Source organism: Zalophus californianus, chromosome 16 (genome assembly GCF_009762305.2).
Source record: "Zalophus californianus isolate mZalCal1 chromosome 16, mZalCal1.pri.v2, whole genome shotgun sequence".
In the NCBI taxonomy this organism is placed as follows: Eukaryota; Metazoa; Chordata; class Mammalia; order Carnivora; family Otariidae; genus Zalophus; species Zalophus californianus.
In genome coordinates, this window is record NC_045610.1 from 16,763,340 (window position 1) to 16,779,000 (window position 15,661).

The 15,661-nt window shown below is 39.6% G+C and overlaps 1 protein-coding gene across 1 annotated transcript in view; it reads left to right on the top strand.

Annotated features, from left to right (window-relative positions):
- Positions 1-952: 952 nt before the first annotated feature.
- The window catches only part of BLMH (bleomycin hydrolase), a 46,909-nt gene continuing 32,200 nt past the window's right edge, over positions 953-15,661 (top strand). Inside the window, exons 1-6 of the mRNA XM_027567850.2 lie at positions 953-1,363; positions 1,687-1,884; positions 5,709-5,818; positions 6,505-6,646; positions 7,249-7,337; positions 8,805-8,897. Coding sequence (XP_027423651.1) covers positions 1,351-1,363; positions 1,687-1,884; positions 5,709-5,818; positions 6,505-6,646; positions 7,249-7,337; positions 8,805-8,897 — 645 coding nt within the window. The 5' untranslated portion in view covers positions 953-1,350. The remainder of the gene's footprint in view (positions 1,364-1,686; positions 1,885-5,708; positions 5,819-6,504; positions 6,647-7,248; positions 7,338-8,804; positions 8,898-15,661) is intronic.

A 15,661-nucleotide genomic window follows, 5' to 3' on the forward strand; every position in this document is an offset into this window, starting at 1 on the left:
TACCTTAGAACCAGCGACGATTTTCAGTCTAGGACCTAGGTTCCGGGTTCCACAATAGACTCATTGTTCTGAGTAGCAGAAAGGATTTTCAATAAGGCAGATATATTTGTATTTGCTTTATCATCTGTGGGCCCCATCCCAACATCTCATTAAAGGTTGAGATTTCAGGGCGCCTGGGTGGCTCAGTTGGTTAAGCGACTGCCTTCCGCTCAGGTCATGATCCTGGAGTCCCAGGATCGAGTCCCACATCGGGCTCCCTGCTCGGCGGGGAGTCTGCTTCTCCCTCTGACCCTCTTCCCTCTCGTGCTCTCTCTCATTCTCTCTCTCTCTCAAATAAATAAATAAAATCTTTAAAAAAAAAAGGTTGAGATTTCAGAGCACGAAAAACAATATAAAAAACGGGCTTCGAAACGTCAAAACCTTCTAAAACAACTGACTCATCCTAAAAGCCCGCGACGAGGATAGGGGTGCTCATTTGCAGGCAATACAGTGTTGGTGCGTCCGACTGACCTCCGTCATTCCCCTAAGTTAAGCCCACAGTACATGCTGGGCTAAGCAGGAAACACTCATTGACTCCATGAAGCCCAGAATGGGTAGTTTCCTTGAAATGAGCAGATGTGTTTTTGTAGAATCGTGGTAGTAGCTTCTGAGTGGGTGGGACAGAGCTTGGTTCCAATTCTCGCTCAAATACAGGAACTTGGTTCTGACTGGAATCCAAGCAACAAGTTGCCATCGAAAATGCAGTGAATGGTCACCAAAGGATGCCTATAGGAAGAGCCTTTGGGAACATTCTGTGCGTGTTTGTGTGTGCGCGCGCGCGACGAGTCAACCCATCCTAAGCCTGCGCTTAATAATGCAGTCCCTCAGCTCCGCCCACTGCCTCGAGCGCCCTTTAGGCTTCTGGAAAGGCTTACTGGGTCCAGTCCCCAAGGCCAGAGTATTCGGGCTCTGGGCCCGGCGCGGAACCGCTCGGCCACCCCGGCAGCTAGGAAGCGGGAGCCCAGTGGGCCAGGCTGCCGGCGTCGCGTGGGCCCAGCGCGGGCCGCGCGGAGGTGGGGAGGGGGCGCGGGCGGGACGCAGCGCGTGGTGAGCCCGCCGGGTCGGCACTCCCCCGGGCGGGGCCAGCCCAGACGGCGCTGACTCAGCAACGCGTGGGGGAGTTTTGTCCCTCCGCGGACCCCGTTTCTCTGGGCCTCAGCCCTCCGCCGCCACCGAGCCGGTTCCCCCTTTCCGGCGCTCGGGCTGCGAGCGGCAGGTCCGGCATCTGAGGCAGCGAGCCGCAGTGTAACCCCGGTGCTCCCGCCTGAGAACCCCGAAACTACCGTTCCCCAGCCGGGCGGTGTGGCCACCATGAACAACGCGGGTGAGGCGCCGCTCTTCCCCGCCGAGGCCCTACCGGGGTCCTCTCTGGGCGGCGGGGTGCTCGGCTGGGCCCCGCAGGCCCGGCGGCGGGGAGAACCGGGCCTGGGACCGGGGGCGATGGCGGGAATGGAGCTTTCTGGGCGGGCTGGAGCGGTCTTGGAGGGAGACAGCCCTTGGGGGAGGTCGCCGGTAAAGGGCTTCGCCGCCGCAAGGGTCACCTCCGGATGGTCGGTCTTCCGAAGTTAGAGCCAAGCAGTGGGAGTCCCGGATCAGCCCTCTTCAGCCTCCTTTTGGTGTTATAAATACCCTTCGGTCTCCCACCAGGACTGAATTCGGAGAAGGTAGCTGCTCTGATTCAGAAACTGAATTCCGACCCTCAGTTCGTACTTGCGCAGAACGTCGGGACCACCCACGACCTGCTGGACATCTGCTTGAAGAGGGCCACGGTACAGGGTGCTCAGCATGTGTTCCAACACGCTGTGACTCAGGAAGGCAAGCCAGTCACCAACCAGAAGAGCTCAGGTGAGGTCTTACAACTCCTTGCACACTTCACTTGACCTTCCTGACAGTGCCCCATTTTGATGTCTTAAGACTGGTCTTGAGTAGAAGTTTGTGTTGAAAGAACTTGAAGTAAATTTCCAGAGAACAGGCACAGGGAAAGGCAGGTCCAAGGACATTACCTTGTGACTTATTTTGGTCCTCTGTGCCTTGATAGTGTATCTGCTTTGAGCACTTAAGTGACAAGTCCATGGTCATCTGTTTGAATGTAATTCACTATATTCTCACCTGAAGTTAGGTGACTGTAGTCCGGTGTCTTGGAGATATGTGTTCTTGGTACAGGGTGAACGATGCAAAAATGTTCATGCTCTAGAAACTCCCCAAAATGTTCTTGCCCTGAAGGCCATACACACTGTGGAAAAGACACAATGTAATTGTATCAATATATCATCAAATGTTAGTTTTAAGTAGGCTTTTTGGTTGCAGTTTGAGCAGATGTGCTAATGGGCTCACTTCCTGCCAATAGACCAGTTTGTAATACAGAAAAATACTCAGTTCTCATGCCTTACTGGTCAAGAGCTCTTGTTTTGGTGTCTAGCACCACTGTCAGAAAAACAGCTACCGTGAAAGATTCCTGGATAACTAATCTTTCACTGTAGCTGTTTTTCTGACAGTGTTGCAAACTGCTCATTCTTATATCAAAATCGTACTAAAACTTTTTAAAGTGTATCCATTTAAAAACTACTCCCAGTCTATTTTTTTAAACATTTTATTTATTTATTTGAGAGAGAGAGCACAGCGAGGGGGGGGAGTGGGAGAGGGTGAAGCAGACTCCCCACTCAGCAGGGTTTGCAATGCGGGGCTCAAACCCGGAACCCTTGGACCATGACCTGAGCTGAAGTCAGACGCTTAACCGACTGAGCCACCCAGGTGCCCTACTCCCAGTCTATTTTGACAGAAAGCAGATCAGTCCTTGCTGAGAGCCAGTCAGAATTCAAAGTGTACATTTTATATGGATATATTTTCTTGTATGTAAGTTATACCTCAGTAAAATTGATTTTTAAATGTTAAGGAAAAAAAGGCTATGACCTTGCCATAATTACTGTTTTGCCATAATAGGAAGTGCTTGAGATAGTGTGGACTGTCAGGCTACAAATGATCCGGTTAGTAGTGTCACAGTGGTCCTACACAGTTCAGATTGCAGTGACCTCTTAGGGAAAAGCCTGGAAATGTGCCGCTGGAATAAATCAGGTCTTACATATTCTGTAGTATCACTTTTCTTTGCAACAGATACAAATAGCACATGAGCTATAAAGTGTATTTTCGTGTAGTTTTCACATTAACAGTTCATTCAGATTTTCTTTACTGGGAAATAATTTATATTAGAGAGGTGGCATCCAGACAAACCCAAGGGAAAGATGAGCTCAGTCATTGGTGACTTTCAAAAACCACTATAGTTACTTATTTTTAATTGTTTTTTCTTGTTACAAAATTGTCGTTTTTTTAAAAAAAGATTTATTTATTTCTGGGGCCTCACAGGCAGGGGGAGGGCAGAAGGAGAGGGAGAGAGAATCCTCAAGCAGACTCCCCTTTGAGTGTGGAGCCTGCCATGGGCTCGATCCCAGGACCCTGAGATCATGACCTGAGTCGAAATCAAGAGCCGGCCACCTAACTGACTGAGCCACCCAGGTGCCGCACAAAATTACTGTTCTTCAATGTAGAATATTTGCAAAATACCAACGAGTATATATTTTTTCTGTCAGGTCTTTATTCTGTGTGTGTGTGTGTGTGTGTGTGTGTGTGTGTGTGTGTGTGTGTGTTTAATATAGGTGGATACCTTACATATTGTTAGGTAACCTATCTGCTTTTTTCACTTACCCATATAGCATGAACATAAGTTCATAGCAGTAAAGAAGTTATGCCGGAATAAAAGTCAAGGTTTTTCCCTCTGAATTTTCCTTTAGGAAAGAGAGAGTTACCCTTTGTTTGAGGCCTACAAAGATCCTCATAATGAGCACTCTTGGTTAATTCATTTTGAAGTAAAATACAATTTGGCAAGCACTTTACTCTGAAATGACCTCAGTCTGTGCTAGTTTGGGATGCTTATAGAGATCATTTGATTGAATCAGTTTTTTAAAAAGGTGAAAAAGTTGAACATAGTGTATTCCTAGGATAGGACCTCCCATGGAAATGTTGGGTATCATTATAAATAGGCTAAAGATCACTTAAATCAGGACAGGCAATGGTGACATTGTAGAGTTTGTGATTATCTGCCTTCTAGACAGGTGAAGAATATGATTGTATAATTGACACTGGGATACAGTTTTCAGGGACAGCATCAGCATCATGCATGAATTCAAAACATTGCTGTGACTCAAACATACTAGATGGAAGAAAGATGATGTGTTCTGATTGTAAAAGTGGGTCCAATGATGGCAAAAGCACTGATACCAAGATGCAAGTGAAGAGTGAATCAGTGTGAAAATGACATATGTGAAAGTGGAAAAAACAATGCTACATCAATTTACTAATGTTAACGTGATTTTAAATATCTGTATATATTTAAATTACTAAATGTTGTAGGTGGACATTTACTATTCAATCTATATTTTTCAATGTCTGTATGATCCAGTTAGCTAAACAACTTTTTCTTTATCTTTTCCTAATGGTTTTATTTTATTTATTTTTGAGAGAGGGAGAGTGCACCTGTGTGTGGGAGAGGGGGGCCATGGGGGGGGGCAGTGGGAGAGGGAGAGAGAGAACCCCAAGCAGGCTCCACACCCAGTGCAGAGCCCAGTGTGGGGCTCTGTCTCACAATGAGATCATGGCCTGAGCCAAAATCAAGAGTCGGATGCCTAACCAACTAAGCCACCCAGGCGCCCCTAAAGATTTTATTTTTTAAGTAATCTCTACACCCAGTGTGGGGCTGGAACTTACAACCTTAAGATCAAGAATTGCATTCTCTACTGATTCAGCCAGCCAGGCATCCCAACAACTTTTTTTTTTTAATTCTCTATGGGAGAATGGGGATTGACTTATATTAGGGCCATCTTATGTTGAAGCATATACTATATGTTCCAGATTAAAGGGAAGGGTCTTTTTAAAGCTTTTGTCATATATTGCCAAATGGCTCTCAGATATTTTGTACCTGTTTAGACCTCTATCCAGACTGTATAGTAATGCTATTTCCCAAATTCATCCCAATATTGGGCATAATCAGTTAAAAAATAATGTATCCCCATCTAACAGGTGTCTTATGATGAACTTCAAAAAATGTTTCTTTGCTATTTGTAACTTTTTTGGCCATTAAATTATCTATTCATGATCTCTGCTCATGTCTTTCTAGCAATATTTCCTTTTCTAATGTGATTTTCTTAGTTGATTTGTATTGGATTCTTTGAATGATATGTAAAGAGTTTTTTTCATATGTTAAGGATATTAAGCCTTTGCATATATCTTTCTTTTTTTTTAAGATTTTATTTATTTATTAGAGAGAGAGAGAATGAGAGATAGAGAGCACGAGAGGGAAGAGGGTCAGAGGGAGAAGCAGACTCCCTGCTGAGCAGGGAGCCCGATGCGAGACTCGATCCCGGGACTCCAGGATCATGACCTGAGCCGAAGGCAGTCGCTTAACCAACTGAGCCACCCAGGCGCCCTGCATATATTTTTCAAATACTAATTCCTCCTACCTTTCTTGTTTTGTTGTTGTTTTAATCTTTCTGTTCTTTCTGATTTAGTTTTAAATTGTTCAAGATCTTGTCATGAATTCAGTTTTGGGAAACAGGGTTAGGACAATGTAATCTGTGTGAACACTCAGTCTAATTTCTTGGTTTGCTTTCTTGTTTCAGGGCGATGCTGGATCTTTTCTTGTCTGAATGTTATGAGACTTCCATTCATGAAAAAATTAAATATTGAAGAATTTGAGTTTAGTCAATCTTACCTCTTTTTCTGGGACAAGGTAGGGGACTGATCTTGCAAGATTCTCGTTTCAGTATCAACCTCGGTAGGGACTATCTCTTTACTTCTTGCTTTTCCAGTTGTAGTTTGCCTTCCATTATAGATGGGACACCACTTATTCTGATTTCCAAAGTATCAGAGGTTGACTTCAAAGGCAGAACTGCTTTTGGTTGGTAGGTAGCTACTTTTTGCAATGGAGTAAGTCTGCTTACTGACTCACCTACTGTATCTTTGTTTCTTACTTAAAATTTTTTATTTTGTTTTTAATAATTTCTCCTTTTATGTTTATTTAGGTTATTTGGTCTTTTTAGGACCTAATTTCCCATCTCTGGGTAGTTCTTGTTTGAAAAACAGTAAATAATTTTATTTCATTTTTTAATTTTTAAAATATATGTCATATAAGTGTTCATTAAATGTTTACTGATTAAGACTCTAAATATCAGATTTTGTTTCAAAATAAAGCAGTGCATTGTTTTGGATAAACTATTGGAATGTATCTACAGAAATATAAGAAGAAGCTTTAAATATTCTTATGAAGCCAGATACTGATATTTAATTACCAACTTTAGTTTAAAAATACCTACTATGGTGGATCTGTGGTATGCCCAAGACTCTTGTTGTGTTGCTAATGCCAATAAAAGTATTAGCTCTCTGTCCCTTTAATTTTATTTAACTTCTCTTATCTAGGTTGAACGTTGTTATTTCTTCTTAAATGCTTTTGTGGACACAGCCCAGAAAAAGGAGCCTGAGGATGGTAGGCTGGTGCAGTATTTGCTTATGAATCCTGCAAATGATGGTGGACAATGGGATATGCTTGTCAATATTGTTGGTAAGAGCCTTTCTGTAATGGAACTGAAACTCAGCATGCTCAAGCAAGGCTCTATAGTTGGGCATGGGCCATTTCTTTGGTGGTTATGTACAGAGTAGAATTAGTCTCCCAGAAGGGTATACAGTTAGCTCTAAGAACCTTTATCTCACACTATCACTTTTTAAGTACCTTTCTTAAATGAGAGGTAAGGAGATAGATACTGTGAAGAGTTGGTTGGAGAAGAAACGGTTGTATTAAATAGAACTAACTTTCTGTGAAAAAGCTTCTCTCTTGTCCATCAATGTAATCAAGACACATATTGAAACTGCAACTGTTTAAAAATATTCTCGTCCAAAAAAGTGGTGTCTTTTGGGAAAACCTTATCATGATGAGCACTTTACAAAGTATTATAGATAAAAAGAACGGAATTCATTCTTAGATATATTGATAAATATACAGATTAAATGACCTGTTTATTAATATGAAGCATAAGATTATTAAGTTTTCTGACTTAGACCAGCAAAATACGGTCCGTTCTTTAAAACAATAGCTATTTTTGCCACAGTTTCTAGTGCTGGAGTATGCTTTTACCTTATTGAACACCAAAATGTGTTTTCTTTTAGAAAAATATGGTGTCGTTCCTAAGAAGTGCTTCCCTGAATCTTATACGACAGAGGCAACCAGAAGGATGAATGATATTCTGAATCACAAGGTGCAACATATGGAGCAGGGTGGGATTGAATTTAGTGTACTTACCTTAAAACTGTTAACTGATTTTCCAGGGGGATTCCTGGGCATTTCAGTGTACACAGTTTATGTACAAGGTAGCTACTCAGTGTCTATCAAAGGCAGTGTAGCTACATATTAACTTTAAAAATAATTGAGATTAGAGTTTTTTTTTTTCTTTTTAAAAACCTTCTGCTTTTATTTCTATTGATTTAAATGTTTTCTTATTGGTACTGAGGAAAGAAAGTCCCATGCTTAAAATGGGCCATAAGCCCATTGGGTTCTAGTGGAAGTTGGCTGGGAAAGCTTTATGTTCTAGTAAAACCAGAGAGAACTATTTGTGAGACTTCCGTAAAGAGTATGCAGAGTTCTGAGGCGTCCCCAGACCACATCAGTGTAGTTTATCCACCCACTAAAGATTTGTTGTGGTCACTGAACTGCTTTTTATTGCTTCAGTTATCTTAGTGAATCATTCCCTTTCTCTACATAACCCATTTTCCCAAGGCAGGATATATATATATATACATATTTTTTTTAAATTTTATTTATTTATTTTTTTGAGTAAACTCTACGCCCAACGTGGAGCTTGAACTCACAAACCCAAGATCAAGAGTTGGATCCTCTACTGACTAAGCCAGCCAGGCACCCCCCAAGGAGGGTTATAAATCTTATAGGGATGCTGCTCTACCAGCCAGACATCTTTTTTAAGTACTGGGAGTTGCCAGAATCTGCTCTCTTCATCTACAAGGCTGAAATTGGATTTGTCACACCTGGGAGAAAGATTACATTTTAAAATCAACTATAGATGTGTTTCCCCAATATTGGAAGTAGGTTATTTTTCACCCAGGAAACTCAGAATTCTTATCCACAAGTTAAAAGATCCTTAATAGTGTATCTTTGGATTTCATTTTAGAGGAGAGCAAGATCCTTTTTAGAGCACTTGGTTAGATTTAAGGCTCTCCTTTATCTTAGGTACCTTCAAAATTGAAAACAACAAAAATGAGAACTATAGGGTTGGCATAGGCATTGTTACAATGATTTGGTAAAGAAGGAGAAGTGAACAACCAGTAAAATTCTAAATAAAAATCTACTAGAATGACTTAGTGGCATAGTCATCTTAAGTCTCCTGCTTTTCCTAGGGGCGATAGGTGTTACGGAATCAGACGTTTTCCCCATAGCCAGGCACATACTGTCCCAGAGGGTATCATCAGTTGCAGAACAGGAACAGTTGCATCTAGAATTCTTTGGGAATAAGCCATGTTTTTTCCCTTTATGGAAAATTTTTAGCTATGTGTTCAAGTGGACTGGTTGGGGAAAAACATACATGTTTTTATGAACTTTGCCCTGGGTCTTGGCTTACTTATACTTCAAAAGAACTAGTACTGGTCTGCCAGGCTCCTTACAGTTGAAGTTGGGTTAACTATTTGGAGTACTGAACAAGTTTCTGTCATAGATGAGAGAATTCTGTATACGACTACGGAACCTGGTACACAGTGGAGCGACCAAAGGAGAAATCTCAGCCACACAAGATGTCATGATGGAGGAGGTAATAACAATTATTTGGATTTTCTGTGACTGTTCTAAAGAGCTCTCAAAATATTTCCATCTGTTAAACTGATTAGGAAGCATAGTCATTGCAGTAAATGTAGAATTGCATTGAAAATTACTTTACAGCTGAAAAAACTGAGGTGTAAACTTTGTATTTTAGTATGGAACTTGCACTTAACATCTTCTAATTCTCAATTTAATGTTCTACATAATTCATTCTTTTATTCATTTCATAAATATTGAATACCTGCTAGAACTTTGGCACTAGGGGTACAAAAAAGAGAAAGACATAGTCTCTACAAAGTATTCGATCTCTTGGAAAAAGAAACACATGAATAGTTATGGAAAATCCTATGTCACAGGTTTGTAAAAAAGGATTTTTTAGTCTTCTAGGACTCCCTGCAGAGGAGGGAGTAACTAATTCAATGAGCTGAAGGTTTTGTAGGGAAGATATTTGAACCAGCTCTTAAAAAGCAATAGGAATTTGGGGCGCCTGGGTGGCTCAGTCGTTAAGCGTCTGCCTTCGGCTCAGGTCATGATCCCAGGGTCCTGGGATTGAGCCCCGCATCGGGCTCCCTGCTCGGCGGGAAGCCTGCTTCTCCCTCTCCCACTCCCCCTGCTTGTGTTCCTGCTCTCGCTGTCTCTGTCAAATGAATAAATAAAATCTTTAAAAAAAAAAAAAAAAGCAATAGGAATTTATCAGATGGGTAATTGGGAAGACCATTCCAGACAAAGGGAATTGCATGTACAGTGGCATGAACAAAGGTAGAATCCTTAGAAAATAGTGTAGCTGAAACATAACATCTTGTGTTTGATTGGTAGCAAATAAAGCCAGAAAGGCAGAGCTTAGGTAGTGACCAGGACTTTTGGCTTTATTTTGTAGGAATAAAGATGGGAAGCTGTTGATGGTTATGTCACTTAAAATAATGCATGTAAAAACATTTTGGAAAACATAAAAAGCATTAAGCAAATGTTAGGTGGTAATAGCTATTATCAAGGCAGTGAATCTTTATTACTTAAGACTATGCATGATATAGATGAATCTGTATAAAACTATGAATTACTTTGAGAAAAGAAAAAGCATTTCCCTTTTTCATCCAGTGGGCCCATTACTAGGAACCAGTCAACTAACAGTTTTCTTTGAAAATTGTGTGTGTAGAGTTAAAATGCCCTAACTTTTTCACTGCTATGGACAAACCTAATGCTTCACTCGTGTTTTCCTTTGAATTTCAGAGAGCCAGTAAAGTGTAGTTGAGAGCATGGTCCCTGGAGTCAGACTGTCTGAGTTCTAGTCTTCTCATTATTTAACAGGTGTGTGACCTGGGACAGGTTCCTTAAGCCCTCAGGTCTATTCAAGTATAATGTGTCTAGCCCAGTGCTTAACACAGTAGCTGTTTCTTTTCTTTTCTTTTTTTAAGATTTATTTATTTATTTGAGAGAGAATCTCTCCTGAGATGGGGCTCAGTCTCACAACCCTGACATGACCTGAGCTAAAAACCAAGAGTAGGACACTTTACTGACTGAGCCACCCAGGCGCCCCTATTTCTTGAATATTCATTGAGTGGATTGAATGCAGGGGTTTCATTTTCCTAATGCATTTAAATTATCTCATATCTGCCTCTTTCTTCTAAGGGTTCCTATTTAAGACAGGTATCTGAGTGTAGTAGAAAAAAATAGTCTTTGGAGTTAGACATGGATTTCAGTTTTGGCTTTATCACTTACAGCTCTTTGATTTGGGGTAATATGCTTAACCTGTCTGAGATTGAGTTTGGGATTTAAAATATATTCCTCATTGGATTTTTGTGGAGATCAAATAAGGAATTAAGTAGAAGAATGCAAGGTATGGTGCCTGGCACATAGCAGTTGTCCAGTAAGCGTTAGTTCTCTTCCTTCCAGCTTGGAACAATCTCTCTTGTTGAGGCCATATTTCCTGCATAATTTGCCTTCATTTATGATTACAGTAAAATGGTAGGGTGTAGTAAGAATGAAAGTTCTGTAAAGAGTTATGGAAAAGAGCCTAGATAATATTTCTTGCAAATCATTAAGCATCCTGTTGGCTTTTGTTGTTTGTGTTAATGATCTTTCAAATGATTTATCTAAGATCCATGTCCTGACCCTGGGATTAGCTGATAGGAATTAGGGCAGATATATTTCATATATTTTTCCTTCCCTGCTCCTACCTCGGAAAAATAGTAAAACACCACCTTACTGAGTCCTAAGTATGGATGTTTTATAAGATTATTTACCTAATGATTCTGCCTAAACTGTTGACTACAGAATTCTGTGTGGTAGGTCTTTAGATTTTTACAGTCCCCTAAACCCCTCTTTATTGATCCTGACTCTTTGGTGATGAAGAGTCTAGCTATGGTTTTAAAGCCACAAATTAGTACCTATGGTTTGCCTAGCCTTGTAGGCACATCAAAATAATGACTAAATCAACAGCCATGAAGCTCAGATAGCTTTGAATGAAACGTGTTTGTACTAAAGGCATTATTTAGAGAAGTGCAGGTTGCTTGTTGCGATGACAGACCAGACAGATCCATTTTGGAAGCGTGTAGTCACCTCTATTGCAGTGTTTTCTTGGTGCGTCTACTCTTAGCCTCCAGATCTGCTTGGGATTATTGATGTATTCTCTCAAAACTCTGTTAAAAAAAACAAAACATAAAGACTAGAAACAATATTTACCAATGCCATGAAAAGAGATAGGAAGCCATTATGATTTGCTTAAGAAATTCTATAGCAGTGGCTCTCAGGAATATAGTCCTAGGCTTGCTCCAGATGTGCAAGATCAGTTTCCCTGAGACCAGAGCCCAATTATCTGTATTTTTATTTTTTATTTTAAAGACATCTTTGAATAAAAAACAGGTTCTAAATATCCAAAATACAGAAGTATACAGTGAAAAGTCTTCTTCCCATCCTGTTCTCCATCCTTCTAGTTCTCATGTATCCCCCAGTTTTATTAGTTTATTATATTAGTTGTTAGTTATCCTTCCAGAAACCTTTTTTTAAATAATCCATTATGAATTTATCTTATTTTTCTCCTCCTTTTTTACAGAGATGTTAGTATATTACTCATATTGTTCTGCACGGTGTTTTTTTTTTTTAACTTAACAGTATGTCTTGGTAACCTTTCTGTATTGACCCATAAAGAGTTTCTGCATTTTAAAAAATATTTGCATAGAATTCTATGGATAAATGTACCATAACTGATTTATTTGGTCGTTAGTAATGGACATTCTGATTATTTTCAAGCTTCTATTAAAAATATAGTAAATCTTGTACATAAATTATCTTGCATATACGCTTGCATACTTGTAGGTACATTTCTAGAAGTAGAATTTTTTTTTTTTTTTTTAAGTAGGCTCCATGGAGCCCAGTGCAGGGCTTGAACTCGCAACCCTGAGATCAAGACCTGAGCTGAGATCAAGAGTTGGACACTTAACCAACTTAGCCACCTAGGCGCCCCGAAGTAGAATTTTTTTTTAAAGTACGCTTTACTACACCCACTGTGGGCTTGAACTCATGACCCCGAGATCAAGAGTTGCATATTTTCGTGACTGAGCCAACCAGGTGTCCCAAAGAAGTGGAATTTGTGAGTCATTACTCATTTGTGAGTCATTACTCATTTGTAATTTCAATATGTAATGCCAAATTATCTTCTTTGGGGATTATACCAGTTTATACTCTGATCAGCAACAATATCTGATAGAATCTCCCCCCCCACCCCCCGTTAGTTTTATCAAGGCAATATATTTATCAAACAACTGGATAATTACTAATGTGATAGGTAAACAGTTGAAAGATAAACGATCTGATAGGTAAAGTATCTCATTGTAGTTTTAATTTATATTTTCTTACTTTGAGTGGGGCTGAACAGCATTTCTGTGAACTGTCTATTCATATCTTTAACTTGTTTTTCTTCTCTTTTATAATTTCTAGATACTCCTTACCCCTTAGCCCTTTTTGATATAAATCGCATTTTTTTCCTTAGTCTGTTGTTTATCTATGTATGATATGCTTTTTTTTTTTGCTATGCAGAATTTTTTACTTTTATATAGTCAAATTTGAAATCTTTTATAGTTTTTTAATTAGAAAGACTTTTCTCTAATTTTGAAAGAATTCTTCCATTTTTCTTCTAAAACTTGTTGCATTTTGATTTTTATATTTGAATTTCTAATCCCTTTAAAATTTATCCTGACAATAGAGTATGAGGTTTGGATCTAACTTTTTTTCCCCAAAGGCTACCCAGTTCACCCACATTTTTTTCCTTTCCGTCCTCTCTCTACCCCTTAATTTGATGTCATTTTTATCATTCTAAAGCCTCTGGGCTTTTGTTCTGTTCGTTTATTCATTTGCCAATAACTCTATTTTAGTTGCTGGAGCTACTTACAGTGTTGTAATATTTGTGAGGCTAGTTCCATCTCATTCTTCTCTTATTGTTTTCCTGGCTAATTTTGTTTTAGCATCTGTCCAATTAAGGCGTCTGTACTTTTAAAAGCTTCTCAGATGATTCTGGTTAAGAGCCACTGCTGAGAAGAAATAACGTTTTCTAGTATGGTCTTCTCTTTTGGATTCTGGAAGAGAAGACCTTCCTTCCTATTCTTTTAATAGCCTTGGAGGACATCTCTGACACTGAATAAGGAACTAACCTCAGGTTAGTTCTTAAAGATTCTTGAAGGAAAGAGATAATGTTCATCTATTATTTTCCCTTTTTACTAAAGAGATATAATCAGGAAAATCAATAAGTACTTAAACCAAAGGCTCTCTTTAATAGTTAAAATTCTGAAGTAATATGAACTAAATATTTAAATTCAGGCAGTCTCCTTTAAGTATTCTGGAGCTGAAAGTTAGTTGAATTCCTTCAGGAGTGAAAATTTCACATCTCCAAACAATATAAAATCCTTAGTTAAAATGGAGATAAATTGTGTATCATGTTTGCTTACAACCCTAAATACATTTTACATCATTATCTGTCATGAAAACCAAATGTTATGAAGACCTTTATTCCTTAACTTTGTGAACTATCATTTAAATGTCTCCATTGGATCTGATGTCATATTTTTCTTTTTAGCCCATTGAAGATCAGAAATGTTTTGAAAATAAACCTGCATTTCTTCTATCGTAGTTAGTGGGTATTATAAAAAGAAAAACAAAAGCCTGGGAACATGTTTTCTTCTTCTTGAAGTAGATGAAAAACTTTTATCCTCCCAACTCTTGACTTGAAAAAATGTTCAAAATTGCTTGCTGAGTCAGACATGGATCCAACCAGCCCAAGGTTCTATTTTGATGGTAGCACCCAGGGGGCATACTGTGTGAAGCATCTGGACCTCCACGGCATTCATTCAAATATTTCTCAGTGCCTGTTATATGGGAGGAGTTGCAGAGAATACATTTTAAGTAACTTATATTTAGTAGGGGAATAAATTAAGTAATACAAAGTGAAGTAAAGTAAATGTCTTGAGATAGGCAAGCATATCTAACTCTAAAGATGGAATTGGTACATCTTCCTTGGGGGATCAAGAAAGGCTTCCTGGAGAAAGTTACATTTGAGATGTGCTTTGGAATGAAGTGAGTTTGGAGTGAAAAGCATTCTAGATATGCCCAAGGCAGATTTGATGAGCAGTGAGTAGGCTAGTTTACCTAGAGTCTTAGGGAGGAGCTAGAATGGTATTTCTCAAAAAGTAATCTGAAGTCTATGTGCATTGGAATCATCAAAAGCTTATCAAAAAGTACAAATTTCTGGGTCCAACTGAAAATATACTGAATCTGAATCTCTGGGGATGGGCCCTGTAATCTGCATTAAATTAAGTGATCCTGAGGCACATTGAGGTTTGAAGCTAGAATAATGTGGAAAGTTAGACATAACATCGTAAGAGTTTTGAACATTAGGATGAGAGTTTAATTTAGTCGGAGATGAGCAGTTAGGAAAATTTTGGAAGAGTAATGTGAAATAAAGCTGCACTTTAGGAGATTAATTAGGTGAAGCTGGAAGAAGGAGAGTTAGGGAGACCAGTTATGATGTTGTAGTAGTTCAGGTGGCACTGATTAGGCCTGAACAAGGGTGGTGACAATAGAAATGGAGAAGAGGGGAGAAGTTGAGAGAGGTCTTAGAGGAAAAAGCTGTGTGACTTGGCAGCTTATCTGCCAAGACTTCATCATTAAAAATAATATTAAGGAAGGGGAAGAATGAAGGGGGGGAAATCGGAGGGGGAGACAAACCATGAGAGACTATGGACTCTGAAAAACAAACTGAGGGTTCTAGAGGGGAGGGAGGTGGGAGGATGGGTTAGCCTGGTGATGGGTATTAAAGAGGGCACGTTCTGCGTGGAGCACTGGGTGTTATGCACAAACAATGAATCATGGAACACTACATCAAGAACTAATGATGTAATGTATGGTGATTAACATAACAATAAACAATTAAAAAAATAATGTTAAGGAAATGAATAAACACAAACAAGAAAGAGAATCAGACCTATAAATACAGACAACAAACTGATGTTCACCAGAGGGAGGGGGTTAGGGGCACGGGCAGAATGGGTGAAGGGGAGTGGGAAGTACAGGCGTCCAGTCATGGAATGAATAAGACATGGGAATAAAAAGTACAGCATAGGGAATAGAGTCAGTGGTATTGTAATAATGATATGTGGTGACACGTGGGAGCTACACTTGCTGAGCATAATAGCCTAACACACAGAGGTGTTGAATCACTGTGTTGTACACCTGAAACTAATGTAACATTGCGTGTAAAAGTTTTTTTCA